This window comes from Acanthochromis polyacanthus, chromosome 16, assembly GCF_021347895.1.
Source record: "Acanthochromis polyacanthus isolate Apoly-LR-REF ecotype Palm Island chromosome 16, KAUST_Apoly_ChrSc, whole genome shotgun sequence".
NCBI lineage: Eukaryota > Metazoa > Chordata > Actinopteri > Pomacentridae > Acanthochromis > Acanthochromis polyacanthus.
In genome coordinates this window covers 9,323,411-9,339,696 of record NC_067128.1, presented here as the reverse complement: position 1 = coordinate 9,339,696, position 16,286 = coordinate 9,323,411, and the positions used below count along the sequence as shown (strand labels likewise).

The 16,286-nt window shown below is 39.2% G+C and overlaps 1 protein-coding gene across 1 annotated transcript; it reads right to left on the bottom strand.

The window, feature by feature from the left end:
- Positions 1-137: 137 nt before the first annotated feature.
- Positions 138-10,904, bottom strand: LOC110960237 (Rh associated glycoprotein). Its single transcript, XM_022207405.2, has 12 exons — positions 10,611-10,904; positions 6,360-6,543; positions 5,583-5,733; positions 5,329-5,476; positions 4,303-4,469; positions 4,073-4,210; positions 3,079-3,200; positions 2,866-2,939; positions 2,675-2,748; positions 1,175-2,343; positions 804-852; positions 138-464 (listed from the first exon to the last, which is right to left on the bottom strand). Exons 1-10 carry the CDS (start codon positions 10,786-10,788, stop codon positions 2,269-2,271), a joined length of 1,311 nt encoding a protein of 436 aa, XP_022063097.2. The 5' UTR covers positions 10,789-10,904; the 3' UTR covers positions 138-464; positions 804-852; positions 1,175-2,268.
- Positions 10,905-16,286: the final 5,382 nt, after the last annotated feature.

Here is a 16,286-nt window from a genome sequence, read left to right as displayed (position 1 = left end):
CTTTGTATTCACAGGTTCCATTTCTTGCCTTTAACTTCATCTCTGCTGTTGTAACATAATGATAATGCAGAGAACATGTCGCTATCGTTTATAGCAGATATGCAACATTAAAACATCAACACATTCAGGGCAAGAGCTTCATTATTACCTTTATTACACATTTAAAAACAACATTATTTAACAATTCAGAACTGCAAAGATGTGTAAACACATGTATTAAATGGATGAATAAATATGTCGCCTTACAGTGAAGTGTAAATACTCAACAGTCACAAGACAAGTTGCATTATGAAGAGAGGAGCTGAATCTTCAGCTTTATTGTTATTACTGGAATGGATGAGGAGGACATCAGTGCTGCTCTTCCTCACAGAAGACTCTTCAGTCAGACAATCACAGCTGGATGTTCATGTTCTCTGTAGCTCTCAGTCCATCAGACTAGATGTTCCCAATGATCCAGACCAAGGCTGGAAGGAAAAGACAGTAAGAGCGAGGAAAAGATTTCCATTGTTCTTTCATTCTAACTGCTGGAACCTTAAATATCAGAATGAACACATCAGGATATGAATGTAACACAACAGAGTGTTGTGTTTTTGTCCTATTATTTAATCTTATGGAAGTGTTTGTTTTCCTGGTTGAGAGCAAGCAACATTTTACTGTCTTAGATGGGCAATAAAGTTTATTCCTTTTATTCTAATGTATCATTAGCATTAGTATGAACTCCACACAGTTATCTGACCATACACTGTTGTAGGGAAAAAACTGCTGTTCTGTTTCACATTAGATAGCACAAAAGTCCCACTCACCTTTGTAGTTCAGTGTGGTGGTGGGTAGACCTCAGTAACGTTACTGTTTCTGGAAAAAGAATATTTTCAACAGACGCTATTCTCAGTGAAATGGAACAAGCTATTAAAAACAGTCAGGTGAGGTACAACTAACACTTAATTTATGACGCTGACAAAACTGATTTAGCATCAGTGTTAACACTAAGTGAGGAAGCATAACTTGAGATTTACAGAACAACTTTAAAACATGATGTTTGAACATGTTTTACCATCAGTGGTTACAGTCTGATCTTAACTTACAGTAACTTCAGCTACAACACCGTAGGTCACTGCTTTATATGTGATGTAGTCCAGACATGGAAACAAGTCACTAAGATGACTTTAACACTGACCTGTAGAGTTTATCTCCACTATGGAGGCTAACGTTGTCAGTCTGGCCAATCGCTGCTCTCCGGCTCCGCCCTCTTACAATCAATTTTTCGTTTCTGGCTCCAAAAATCCAAGATGTCAGCCAGGAAGTAGTAAAATCCAGGCTTCATTCTCTCAGTGCAGAAACCAACAGGTGACGTCACAGCAGCTACGTCAGTCTCCCTTATACAGTCTATGATCAGCAGTGAAGCTGTGGAATGGCCCACCTTGTTTTGTACACTCTAAAAAGGAATTGAAGGAACCTATTCCCACAGTTTAATTAAATACACAGTGACAAGATAACAAAAATATGGTTTACTGATTGAGATAAACCTTTCAACATTACTTAGAAGGGTGGTGTTTACATAATAACTTTGATAATTGAGTCTACTTAATATTGTGTTAAACGAAAATTACTTCATTACTTGATTTAAAAATACATTCAAGTCGAGGTAACTTAATAAAACTGGCTTCGTGAGGAAATTTTTTCTTCACCTTGAGTTGAGGATTTGGAGTCCCCTCTTCCATGTTAACATGCCAATTTGGTTTAGACTGGAAATTAAAAATATCTTAAAATGTGCAGGAAAAGTTGTTCACTCTAACTCAACATAGTTTGTCGGTTGAACAAAATTTCATTAGAAGTTATCACTTCTCAAAAACATTGATGCATGCTGTTGTGCTAGCTTTTTTTGTGTGTGTGTGTGTATAGGGGTTCATGAAGGCTGTAGGTGATTAAAACTTGCAGTATAAAAAAATCCCTGAAGTTGAAGGTTCTTTCTCCGTACGTAAATTGGATTAAACATTTATTTATACTAACACTTGTTAGTCTCTAATCTGTAAATATTTCCATGCCCTTACTGATTGCAAATTTAAACCAGATTAAGATTAAAGATATCCTGTGTGTGTAGATATATTCTTTATATAAAACAGTTCAAATATAGACTAAGCATCCCATCTTTAAAAAAAAAAATCTGTTTTTTCAAATGACATTAATATAACTGACAAATTGTTTTCTACAGACAAAGTGTAGCTAAATAATAATCCTTCATTTCTGGCTGCATGGATGGTGGGCAGATATTTAAGCTTCTGCTTTGTTCTTTGAGTGATCTGCATGAGCCAAGCTCTCCTCATTCGCTTCCTCCTCCTCAGGAACCTGGAAAACATGCAATATGAATTATTTGTGTGCAGCACAATGACATAGGCTTAAACAACATGAGTGGAAATGATCCAGAAAGCTGATAGTTACTGAGTTTGCCAGCAGTGACTTTTGAAACAATCAAATTAAAAATAAATAAAATAAATCAATTCAAACCTGTCTGATATAAATTGGATTATATTAATGCCAGAAACCGCATCTATCTGAGGTAATCCTCAAACCACTCATCTAATAACTTCAACAAACATGGGATCCACTGAATCTGCCACTTGTGATGCTTGACAGTCAGACGCTAGTGATAATATTTATGAGGGACGGGATGTCCTACCTCCCAGTAAATAGAGTCATCGAAGCAGTTCTGGTCTGGAGGTTGTCCCCAGAATGGCAACTTCATTATGAAACCTGGAAGAAGAAAATGAATTGTTTTGTTTATTCAGATGTTGCTCTTTTGCTAAATCAAAAGGTCTTTCCTAGTCCTGACCTCAGAAATTTCACAGTCGCCTGTCACATTTCTCTCACCTGTAACAACGCCGCCAACCAAAGCGAAGCCGAGAGATGAAGCCAAGGCGGCAGCTTGCATGGCAGGATCACCTCTGAACAGGAGGAGAGACAGGACGGTCAGAGCTGATGTTTAAATGAAGCATACAATTACTTTAGAGCCACAAACGATACTCCTATGTGTGCATGTATGTGAGTATATATGAAATTTGTGATGAGTGAGATGGTCATTACTTCTCTTTCTTCCCCAAAGCCACAGCCACAATACCAGCCAGCCCGCCCAGGATGCCAGGCATGCCATGCAGATTGTGGACACCGCAGGTATCCTGGATACCCAGGTTGGATGCCAGGATGGGCTACAGAGGAAGGAAAAAACATGTCTTTTAGCAACCAATGGACTCTCTTCATTAAAGGTGAAATGTGCATTTTGATTTTAAAATTGGGTTTAAAGTTCAACCTTCATATCATCGAAATAGTTACGATTTTATCTATATATTTATTCATAATATTTGACTGACAGCTGAGTGTGAAGTGTCATTATTTTCATAACTGATCAGTCTACTCTTTGTATTAATTTATCAGTCTATATGTTGACAGTGTAAAAGGCCCATCATCATCTTTCCATCTTATTTTGTCTGACTAGCAGCCAGTACCCAGAATATTCAATTTACTATCAGAGAACAAGTAAGAAAAACTACATATTCACATTTAGGAAGCTCAACCAAAGATTATTTTTTTGCCATTTTTTCCGAAAATTTTTCTTGAGGTACGAAAAATGCAGCACATTTTATTAGTCTCTTCTACCCTGGAAGTCCCTGCAGCAGACCATTTCTGTAAAACGCAACCTGCTGCCATTTTTAGAAGCTTGCTGAGTGTGGCACACTGAATAAAGTGGCCTTTTTCATACCGGCTGCAGTCGAGAATTTTTAGAACAGGTTCAGTAACGTCACTGCCACCAACTCATTTTTGTGATGCTGTTATTCACTCTCTAATTTTCAGATTTGATTTGGTGGAGGTAAAAAAAAGTACATTTTTGCCTTCATTTTGTTCACAGCTCACTCTGGTTCAATAATGGGGACAAAAATTCTGTCCAGCGTCTCTTATTCATAGAGTCGGAGGTTGTTCATTTTGGCTTTTGTCACTTAAATGCTGAATTGTTGCGTCAAAGATGAAGGAATTTCACTTTTAATGCCAGTTTTGTTTTTCGCCTTTGCTTTTCTCCACTCACACTCAGGAACTTAAAGCCCAGGGTTGAGATGATGCCAGCGATGAGTCCGATCAGCATGGCCCCGAATGGCCCAATGTTCATGTCAGCACATGTTCCCACGGCAACACCACCGGCCAAGGTGGCATTTTGAATGTGCACCTATAGAGAATGAGTACATGAAAGAAGGTATTTGACTGAATCTGTGCATTTAAATTCAGGAACTTCTAGTTATCGTAAAGTTGCCTCCTGACCATGTCCAGTTTTCCTTTGTGCTCCACAAGGCTGGAGATGGCGTAGGCAGAGAGCACACAGGCAGCCAGGGAGAGGTAGGTGTTGATCACGGCGGTGAGCTGGGTGAAACCTGGATCAGCGATGGCCGAGTTAAAGCTGGGCCAGAACATCCACAGGAAGACGGTTCCTGTAGCGGAGGGAAGTAAAGAAACAGCATTTCTTTTAGTCACATTAATGAAGAATGACACTGAAAGCAAACTAGTGTGCTTACACTTTGTTTGACTAAACAAAACTGATACACAGTTGAGATCAAAATAGTTTAGCCCTCCTGTTGTCCTCATTTATGGGTACCAAAAAAATATTGTTTCCTTGTCTGAAAAATATCCCAAAATTCAGCAAAAAATTTCCCAAATTTCTGAAAATTTGCAAACGCTTCAGGCAGAAAATTCCAATAATTCCTTAAAAGTTTCCCTTAAAAGTTTTATTTAAAAAAAAAATCCCCCAAATTTGGCAAGAAAATTCTTGTAAATATTTTCAAGAAAATGAGTAAAAATCTTCCTAAAAAAATCCTAAAAATATCTAAAGTGATTACATACAAATCAGTAAAAAATTATGATATTCAAGAACATTCACAAAAAAATCTACCAAAATCCAGCAAAATTTGCTGGATTTTGGTTAATTTTTTTGTGAATGTTCTTAACAGACATTTTTAACATTTCTTTCTTATTTCCACCAAAAAAATGTTCGAAGATTTCCCAAAAATGTTAAAAAAAAATATGGACATCAGAAGTTTCACTGCAAAAAAAAAAAAAAAATCCACATTTTCCAATTTTAAACCGGGTCAGTTTTGACCCACAGGACGACACCAGGGTTAAGTCAACTCAATTCTGGTACATAGTGCATGACTGTTTGTCTCCACTAGGTGGCACAAGTTACACATGTCCAAGATGATGCAGAAAGGGAAACTTACAGCCAAATGGAGCGCATTCCTGCTGTGAACACATGATTAACATATTAAATTAGTTTAAAGTGTTGCTGTCTCTTACCAATCATAGCAAACAGATCGGAGTGATAAACAGATCCGTCGTTCTCATGTCCGTTTTTTAAGCCTGGTCGGTAAAGTACACGTGCCACTGCCAAGCCAAAGTAAGCTCCATAAGCATGGATGACCATCGATGCTCCAACATCATTAGCCTGTTAAATAAAAGGCAGCGCAGAGCCACAACAGATTTGGATACATTTCTACGAGCACAGTGTGGTTTACTTCATCTTCATGTGTTTGTGTCCCTGTAAAACTCACGAGTAGAACATTAGCCACCAGATGCTCATTGATGGAGAAAATGGTGATCTCCAGTATGGTCATGATGAGGAGCTGCACAGGGCTGGTTTTACCCAGAACGGCACCAAAGGAGATCAGGACTGTGGCTGTGCTGAAGTCTGCATTGATTATTCTGCAAGAGAGGGAAGAAAACAAGTCATGAGGAGAACCTAATAACCCTAATCCAGAGCATAAAGTGATCTATCAGAGCTACTCTGCAGAGATCAGGATGAGTTAAGCATTAGTTAAGTGGTGACATGGAAGTTTTAACATGTTTTGGGCCTTATATATCACACAGTACCATCAGAGATGTGTCTGATCAGCTCAAAATTTATTGTGCAGCTTGATGACATGCAGCCAGATTAAAAAAGACAGATCTTTAGTGGCAAGAAGAACAAAGAGCCCCGCAGCACATGACATGACCTCCGTTGAGCCCTGCTGGCAGCCTAATGGAGTTAGATTACATGAAAAGGCAGAAGACACCAACACAACCTCAATCTACAGAACAATGTAGCAGGTTCTCCAAAATGCTTGAAAGAGCATACAAATCAAGCACCTTTAAAAATAAAAACTACGCAAGTGTGCTTTGGACGACTGTTGCTACTCACACCAAATATTGTTTTAATGTATTTTATTCTGTTTGCTGCACGCTCAATGAAGATATTTGATGCCACCCTTACAAAAACCATCCATGTCAAAAATCTTTGCATAGTTCTGTATATTTGACTGCATGACATCCATCAATAAAGTCAGTCTTACTTCAAGATGTTGATTTTGATCTTGCTATCCTCCAGATGCCAGATGCCCTGCATGAGGAGGCCCCACTGCAGCCCAAAGGCGGCCAGGAGCAAGTTGATGCCCACGCTGCTGAACCCGTATCTCTTGAGGAACGTCATCAGGAACCCGAAGCCGATGAAGATCATGACATGGACGTCCTGAAACACTGTAGACATGAGAAGGGAGGTCAGTTCTGCTGCAGATTCACTGACACTTTCACTTTCTTTGCTGTGACACTTAGACTGACATGACCTTAAACCAGATAAAACACAAAGGCTGCCTTCAATCAAATGCTCATTTATTTGCTATGATTTTGCCATTGACAATGCTTTTCTTTTGACTTTGTGGTTTGTATTACTTATTGAGCACTTAGTGAACTTCAGAGGAGTCATTTCCTTCTACAGGGGCTGTGTTGTCATGTGTGACCTTTTAGCTGGAAAAGCAATTCAATCACACTGGGAATGGCATTCTGGGAGAAATCCCCTGCTGTTCCTGTTAGGTTGTGCTGTTTTTCTATTAAGTGCATATGATCTTAATAAGTTTAAACTTATAAAGTCTCAGGGGGAGGGGACATTTGGCACACTGTTATCTCTTTGTGTCAGCTAAGACTTACAAAGACAGCAGTGTTTGGAATTTGCTTCTAATATCCCCTGTTTCACGATCCATCTGAGGTGTTTTCACTATATTCTTTAAAAAAGTAAAAACACAAAAAGTGTGAGGTCTTTAAGAGGAGATGATCTGAGTTAAGGCAGGCTGTTTTTAGGGGGAATTACGTAAAACTGGACGCTTCCTCAGACAGTAATCATCATGACAGGACGTGCGACTCCTATTTCCGCCTCTATGCTTGATATGATGAACTTATCATGTGGAAAAGACATCAAGGTGGAGATATGGGCAGACTGGGAAACAATAGACTTCATTTCCTTAGTTTATAATGAACATGTAGCCATTCTCTGGCCAGGAAACACTTTCTTTTGCTATTGAAAAAACAGGTGTATACATTCTACAGTCTTAAAGAATCGCTTTTATGATCTGAGCGTTTTTTGTCGTCAGTTTAGTTGTCAGTTGTCCTCATATTGTCTGAAAGTGAACAGATCTGCCCATTAGCACCTGTAAAGCTCTCTAATTGAAATATTAAATCTCGTTTGCTTAATTGCTGCAGTCTCGGCTTCTTTGTGAGGTTGTCAGGCTACCAGATAAGAGTTCCAGGAAGTTAATGCACCTGGCCGAGAAATGGTTTGCTAACATGGTGTTTGTACACTTACATAAGATTCTGGTCTTTGCTGGCTTTGAATAGAGTCAAACTTGCTGTTAGTCTGTCTCCGGTTTTTGTGCTAAGCTTAGTAAGTGTTGCATGCTGTAGAATGGTCTACCTGCACCTTATTTTCATTCTGTTAATAAAGCAGTCTGCTTTGCTTGTATTTTATTGTGTTAAATCCATCAAAATTGTATTGGGCGGAGATAAGCAATGGATTTATCAGCAGCGCCACCTTAAAGCAGCATTAGCAGAATTGTTTTGGTGAAACGTTTGCATGCAGAGAAGTGAGAACTGGCATGAAGACGTAATTCACTGAAGAAAAGCTACCAGAGATGGTTGTTTCCTGTAGTGAAAAAGAGTTGAAAGTGGTAACACCCAGATACCAGAACGCGTGGCCAATTGCAGGTGTTCAGACTATACTATACTATACTTGCACAGTCAGACTATGCTAAGCTAAGCTAAGCTAACCTTTTCCGAGCACTGAGACACTATTATGTTTTACATGTAAGCTATTATTAATATTATTCATATTTTTCTTTTTTTTTTTCAAATGCATAGCCCGAGGTGAAAAAGCTGGAGTTTTTAGTGCATTTGAAGTATTTACAGCACCAAACTCCTACTCTCTGTTTACTTCAGAGTGCATTTGCATAATACACAGAGAATCATGCAAGCACCTGTTCAAATGCAGCAGCTTTTGAAAGATAATGATGAGGCCGATTAAATTCCTCCACAGAGTTTCATAAACCATATCTGCATGTAGAGTGTGTCAGCACCTTTTTGGTAAACACACAAACACACTTAGAATTCATTTTTGTGAGGAATCTCTGTGTGCTTTAAATCCAGAATACATAAAGAGTTGATTGTGATGTGAACTGAAATACTCCAAACTATTAACTTATTATTTGGAAAGACTGTTGACGTTGTTAAACATTTTACTGTAATTCTATTAGATTAGGTTAAAAGTCCTTAGGTTCATCATCTTATCTCATCCTGTCAGTCAAAAAATAATTAGTATTAGTGATCAGCATTTTGAGCATTAATATGTGCAGCAGTGAGCAGAAGTGTAGATATCTGACTGGGCGTTCATCTATCTATCTGTTTTTAGGGGAGCTTGTTTGCCCCTCGGCTAACTTTTTGATTCCTCTCCATTTCTCAGCTGAGTGACTCAGACCTGCTTCCCTCGTAGTTAGCAGTAGATTGAGGATGGGGATGAGATAAAGTTGGAAAGCAGCCATGGTGACTGGCACCACGCCCAGATGTTAGGTAACATGCGATCTATTGAAGAACTGGGTGAGTAAAGACAAGAGAGAATCCCCTGGGACCTACTGTAGTGCTGACCTGGAGAGAAGTGATTCAACCAGTGCACACAGATAAATTAAGTTTTTCAAACACTGGAGCAACAAATTTCCTCTGCTTTGATGCTTTCATTTTGGATATGAGCCCCTCGTTAAGCTGAAATTACTCAAGAGTCATGATTAGAAACTTCTACAGTGTTTTAACAAACTAGACAACCAGAATTTGCTCCAGTCACTTACATTTGAACATTTTTCTTATTGATTTGTTCTGCGATGATCAAGCTGTTAGAACTTTTACTCACACTAGTACTCATTACTCTGCTTATTTGTCTTGCTTTGGACCTACAATTACAGATGGCTGGTATGCATTAGATAGTGGATCTCTGCATGCAACTGCATACCTCGTGCTTTTTTATGTCATATTTTTAATGGCCATGGATATGATATTCAAGATAGCTCTTTTTTTGCACTCAGCCTCTTGTTTGCAGACATTTGTCCCTTAATATTTCATTATGGGAGTTTTTTTTAACCTTTTCCCCCTGTATTCTGTGTTCTTGATGAGCGAAAATGTAATTTTAAGCTTTTTAAACAACTTTTCATGCAAACTACTCTACTGTTTGAAGCAGGATCTTTAAACTAGCTCTTATCTAGTATAAGTAAAAGCGAAAAAGAAATGAAATAATGAAGATCCGTAAATTGCTTTCATGCAAAAAACATTGCATCTGACATAGGAGATACCCGCAGCCTTAATGTTGAGCTAATCTCTGTTGATCATAACAGCCCCGCCCAATCATGAGCAGAAATTCGCACAGTGAATATCAGTTAAAAGCTGCGGCTATCTTAACGCAAACAAGTGTCCAAGATGCAAAGATGCCACCTAACTGTAGAAACCTCAATAAATGTTCAGTTAGCAGTAGATTCAGGATGGGGATGAGATACTTCCTGTGGGACCGAATCAATCATGTCCTGTTCTTTTCTCAACTTAAAATTAAAGGTCATTTACTGTTTGTTAAGTTTTGATATAAAATACCCAAGCTTGAACTATCACACATTGAGAATTGTGCTTTAAAATTTCACACAAAACTGCATTTTTTCTGCCACAATGACCATCTGTCCTTGTCCTTTATTGGACGCAGTAATTCAAATCACATGTGACCTCCTCTCTGTGAGATCTGACACGTTTCCCTGCAGGATCTTCTTGACTCCTCAGCTGCATGTGTTTGAAAAGACTTTGCGACAGATAAGAATGTAGCCCCATGACTCCTCTTATTGCTTTCAGCAGACCTGCTCTGAAAACAAGACACCAAACTCTTCTATTTCTGTTCGCAAGTAATTGGAAAATTACACCCTGTAAACAAGATTCACATTACTCTAGTGAGAGAAGGCAAGGTTTTCAGATCACTCAACACCTCAGAGTGAAAAAATAAAGGACCAAAGTTTTGAAATTACAGAGAAATTATCTTCAGTCAACAAACCAAGTTTGGTATCACAGATGTTTTCTTAGTTTTTGGGGGGTGAATTTTTGCAAATTAACGAGATGCAGCAAAGACAGCATGTTACAACCAATAGATGCAAACTTTCGAGACAACATTTTAATCTCTTCAGAAGTAGTCTAGAGACCAAACATGGAGGCTTTCAGCAGCAGAGCATCCCTCAGCATGCAGCCGCAGGTAGACTTACTAGGGTAGAGATCCATAGGCTTCTGCTCATGGTGGGTGTCATTGGAGTGCGGGTCGTGCCCGTGACCTTTCCCATCATCGTAGTCCACAAACACTGCAAACAGGATGATGGTGATAATCTCAAGGATCAAGGCCAAGATGGGGAACTTCAGCCTCATGTTGGTGGCGTATACAGGCATCCTGAGACCAACTCTGACTTTATCTCTCACGCAGTCACACTCGCCAACTCTGTCAGTTTATCCCTCCCTATCTGGCTTTTTTAAGGGCAGTGCTGTGTGAAAGGAGGGAAGAAGGCAGCGTCTGGTTTTAAACCGATGCAGGTTTCGCCGTGACCAATGACGGGACAGATAACTGGGGCCTCGGTGGTTAACACCCCCCTACATGCTCACGAGGGATGGGTTTCCTCGGAGGGGACAAAGCAAAACATAAACATAATGACACCCGGCCAGCCAGCGGACATGAGAGACAGACTTAATGACTGCTTCTTCCCACTCATTCTTCACTGTCAAAGTTATGTTTGTTGACTTGTTAGCTTAACTTCAGGCTGATTCTTTAGGGCTTGGAACTGTAGAAGCAAAAAAAACGTAAAAACAAATGTCTCTTGAGAGGGATTCACATTATGTACATCTGTAAGTATAAATTAGCTCTCACTTTCTTTTATGCGCTTCGCTGAACATTGTTCCTCTTTTTTAGTGAAGATGAATGTTTCCTTGATACTTAACAATTTTGCTGTTTTGTTGACCGACACACCTGCAGGTTCAGATGTTTAAAATGAAGTATCAGAAACAAAATGCATCCAAAGTAGTGCTCTCTTATGATAAATAGACCTTTTTTTTTCATTTTTTTAAGGAAATATGGTACAGATATGACATGATGGATATTTGTACCCACGCTACATGAACACATAGTGTGTAGAATTGACCATAAGAAGTCATAAAAAGTAATAGTGTTACATTATGTGATTGTATGATTTATGTAACTGCTTGGTGATGTAGAGCAAACTGTCTGCATGTACGTTTTAGATGTAATGCAAAGTCATTTTATCGACTGATCTCTTGGTTCAAGTGTTTTTTACACTACACTAAACAACCAAAGTGATCAAATGAAGAACCATAATGTACAAATCCACTAATTTAATAGCAGAAAACATCTCAAGAGAAAACAAGACACTGTTGTTGAGCTGCAAAACATTCTCACTGAATTAAGTTATGTTAGATTTAACAGTAGCTAAATGTTTCAATGCTCCCAATTTAGCTTTTTTTAAGCAGCATATACACAATTAATACACGGTTTTTAATGTGCTATAATGAAGTTTTGAGCAGTCATGCTTTTGCTAACAGCTATTTACTTACCTACTATGCCCAAGAGTAGTGTTTGTTGTATCAAAAGTTAATACACAACAATATAGTACAACCCAGGTTTGATGATATAAATAGCACTACATGAGAGAAGTTCTTGAAAAAAACTGTAAAATATCTTCATGGCAACATTTAAGGACACAATGAACCATGTATTTAACTTCTAATGCTTGCCGAACAAAATGTCAAAGTGTTATATGAACTAGAGTATATATACTCTAGTTACATATATATATAGTGAAAAAAATAACAAACACAGAGGCCACTGTATACAGATAAATAAGAATAGAGAGTCACAAATTTACTCATTTGGTAATAATAGTAAGAACAGTTCTAACTGATATCAGTAGCTTTATTATATTATCTAAAGCTGAGCTGAAACCATTTAGTACTACCAATAGGTGTATAATTAAAGGAAAAGCCAGTGTCTTAGTGAGTGTTTGGTCACCACATGCTTCCAGAACAGCTTCAGAGCTCTTTGATGCTCTTTCTCCAAGTCGCAAACTACTTTAGAAGGGTTAAATGTTTGAATTGCTGGTTGCCTTCCGCTTGCAGTTTTCAGTGTGCCTACAGTCCCGTTCCCACCTCTACAGGGTCTGACACTATCACTTTTCCAATGCTCCTGGTCAAAAGAAGGATACCTCTGTGGTCGAAATCTCCCACTCCACCTCCACACTCATCGTGTCTTTAGGACATCATGTGCTTTATCCAGCTGGAGAAAATCAAGTTATGTCCTAGAGGGTCAACAAACTCATTTTTATAAGAAGTGGCATCTGTTTCTAGCATATTTACAGAACTTCTTTAACCTCAACCGAGTCACACTAGTGAGAATTACATTGGCCACATGTTCAGACTTTTGGAATGTATGAAGGATGCACAGACGGGTGACGGATCGGCAGAAAACCAGCATTAATTGACTTAGTAAGGTGTTGGCGTTGCCAGTACAGCATCACTCCTTCTAGGCCTCTGGAACTCTCCTTAAGGAATGAAACACTATTCTTCCAAAAGATTTTCCCTTATTTGGTGGTTTTCTGATGGTGTCAAAGAGCTCCGTCTAACAGGCCAGTCCATAATCTCCCATAGCCGTTCAGTTGGGATGAAATCTGGTGACTGTGAAGGCCATAGCTGTGATTTACATCATTTTCATCAAGCCATTCGGTGATCCTTTGAGACATATGTATTGGAATATTGTCATTCTGGAAGAAGTCCCTGTCATCAGCATAGAGATATTTCATCACAGGATAAAGGTGTTGTATTGATTTGCAGTGACTCGTTCAATTACCAGGCCTGCAAAGTTCCCCCAGAGAGTAATAGAGCCATCATATCTCCTCACTGCCTGGGTGGAAAGCTCAAGTTTTTTCTTTAATTTGCTCCAAACTCCACGCTCAGCGTTCAGGGTAGTGCAGTGGTTAGGACAGTTGACTCACAGGTGCAAGGTCCTTCATTCCAGTGTGGATCTTTATACCACCGGTTCAATGAACAATGAGTTTTTCATACAATGAAAACATGTCAAGTGGTTCTCAAGATTTAGATGTAGCTGACAGTCATATTAAAACCCTGTAATATTTAGTCTTTGCAAAACAAAGATGTAAGCATAACCACCATACAAACTGCCTGATCACAACATCTCCACACTACAATCACAACCTTGAGTCTTCTGTTGAGATCTTTCATAAATGCAGAAACATATATAAAGTTAATCCTTCTAGCAGGAGTTGAACCAGGCGACCTACAACTGTCATCTTTCCCCTAAAGATGTCTACCATCTCAACTGAGCTATTGAAGAACGTAAGTTATTCAACTGTTCCACATTTGCATGGATGTTGGAATTAATTTAAGGAGGACTTAAACATGACAAACAGCTGTCTGGATTACCATAGATGCCTGTTTAATTTGGAGTATTCATGACAAACTATTTATTGCATCATTAAAACAATTTTAAGGTATTTATACATGTATGAATATGTCCTTAGATAGCTTAGTTGGCAGAATGGAAGACTGTAGGTGGAAGACGTTATCTTTAGGTTGCTGGTTCAAGTTTTTCATGTGTTTGTTTCACACTGGAAGGGTGTTTGTAAAGGTAGTTAGTCAGAGGTCAAGGTTTCAACAGTGGTTGGAAGTGTCTGCATCCATGCAAGAGTTCAATGTGCGCTTGATGATGACGGTTCTAAAGGGTGCTAGTTAAATTCCAGCTCAAAAACCGCTTGTGTTCTGTGTGTTTCTGCTATATGGGTCTATTCAGATTTCAACAATCAAATCAAAGCAAATAGTTTGTTTGTATTATATTTTATATGGACATTATTTCCAGTTTTGGCTTGCTTTTTATGGCTATTATGTAAATTAATACCTTTTTTCTGTGAAATTTATTTGATATTTTTGTTTAAAATCATACTTAGACAACTACAGAATTTCAGACATTTCAACTCTCAACCGCTGACTGTTTGAAGCTCTGCTTGTTGTCTCATGTTGCCCTAACAAATGCTGCACTTTGTCATTCCACATGTGACCCTGCAGACAGTGTTGTAACTGTGATCAAGTTACTGTCGGTCTTGTTGTTTCAGGGCATGCCTCTGCTTCCTTTCCCATTGGAAACAGTCCAAGCTTGCGTCGGCTCTGATCGGCCTGCAGGTTCTGATCCACTAAGTGGCTCCCACAGTGAGTGTGGTGAAGATCTGAGGCCTCTCGCCAAATTACTTCAGGCCAGAGGTCCTTCATTTGGGCCAGGAGCTTTATGAATGAGAAGAGGAGGTAATCACTGCCAGCAACACATTTCTGTTTGTCTTGGAGCTTGGAGCAGTAAGGGTTTCCCAGACCCTTTGGGAAATTACTTCCAAATGTTGAGAGATATCAAAAACTCTGCAGCGCTGCTAATCTACTTGGGCTGACTCATTATTCAATCAATGCAAGCTGCAGAGTTTTGCACTAATTTTTTGGCATACTCAAGAGGCTTTTTCAGTAGATGGAGTTGTACTGCCACTTTTTTTTAAGATAAGTGAGCAAATTTGAAGAGCATGGGAGGATTTGTGGTCCAACTGCTGCAATCGCTCATTCATGACGGGGACAAATACTCCCTCACATTAGCTTCCTCTTCCCCGAACTCTTGTCTTAGCTGTAGTAGCTCTGGCTCTGAGAAATGTTTGTACGACAGTGAAACTCCAATCTGCAATTATTTAACCCAATATTATGCCTGCTGTTTGCCATCTCGAGACTTGAGAATCAACTTTTTCCCTGCTGAGCCATAATCTGTCAGCATTTCGACAGAGAGCATGAGAACTGTTTGCATTTGCCAAGACTGTAACAATAACAGTAAATGCTTTCAATCTCACATTTCACAGCGGGTGTCCCAGAGGTACAAGCGCTCTTGGATTGATGCTTTTGTTAGCGTTTCTTGGTGCTTACACAAGTCTTTGACTCTGAGTCAATGTTTGATCCAGTGATTAGACCGATGTCAGGACCTTACCTCCTGACTGAAACTACAAAACACAATTTTCTGCATAGATGGAAAATGAGTCTGAGAAAAGTCCATTGGCTGTATATAAAGATGGATGAACCCACCAGAGTTTTCTGAACAGCAGTTTTGAAGATTGGTGTCGTGTCTCAGATATTTCAAAAACAGCCAAAGAGGTTTAGCAGGAGTAAATTTGGATTGGGACATGAAAATGGCTGTCTTAGGAAGGACAAAACTCTCATGCCTGTGCCTTAAGTACTCAGCTACAGCCAGGAGATGATTAGCCTGACTGAGTCCAGAGTTTGAAGTCATTGTGTTAGAATCCTGCTCCAGCTCCTGCCCTTTTCCCCCCTTTTTTGTCCTCCTTTCTCCCTTGGTTCCAGATCTGTTTCTGTTTTGATCTCTTTTTGGCTTCCTCAGTCTGTCTTTTCTCCCTCATGTCTCTCTCTCTCCCTGTCACTTGTCCTCCTGCTCTCCCTGCTTCACCTGCCTGCGCTCTACCTGCTGATTACTGCAGGGAGTGTCAGCTCCCGTAATTAGCTGAACTCAACTCACCTGTTCTCCACCTCACCTCCAGCTATTCAAGCTTTGTGCGTTCAGTTACACCTCCCTACCTAACACATTGTCAGCAGCACTGAATTAACACAAAATTTTAAGGTGAGTTGATTAAACTGGATTTTTTTTAGCTTTATCAGTATTGTAATGTTTACTTCTTGCTTGCTGTAAGCAATTTACACTGATTTTTGTGGATTAATGTTCTTGTAGTTGATTTCTCTCCCAATGTTTGTACTGTATGTACTCAGCTTTGAACTTTTAGATTTTTTTCTTTTCTTATTCAAGGAGCCAGATATTTTCTGAGACAGTTGTTTAC

Bases quoted from the DNA above. Each gene is read 5' to 3' on its own strand.
- LOC110960237 (XM_022207405.2), bottom strand. From the start codon at position 10,788: ATGCCTGTATACGCCACCAACATGAGGCTGAAGTTCCCCATCTTGGCC. The intron at 5,477-5,582 runs GTGAGTTTTACA...TTTATTTAACAG, and splicing joins TGGTGGCTAATGTTCTACTC to GCTAATGATGTTGGAGCATC. The intron at 2,940-3,078 runs GTAATGACCATC...CCTCCTGTTCAG, and splicing joins GCTTTGGGGAAGAAAGAGAA to AGGTGATCCTGCCATGCAAG.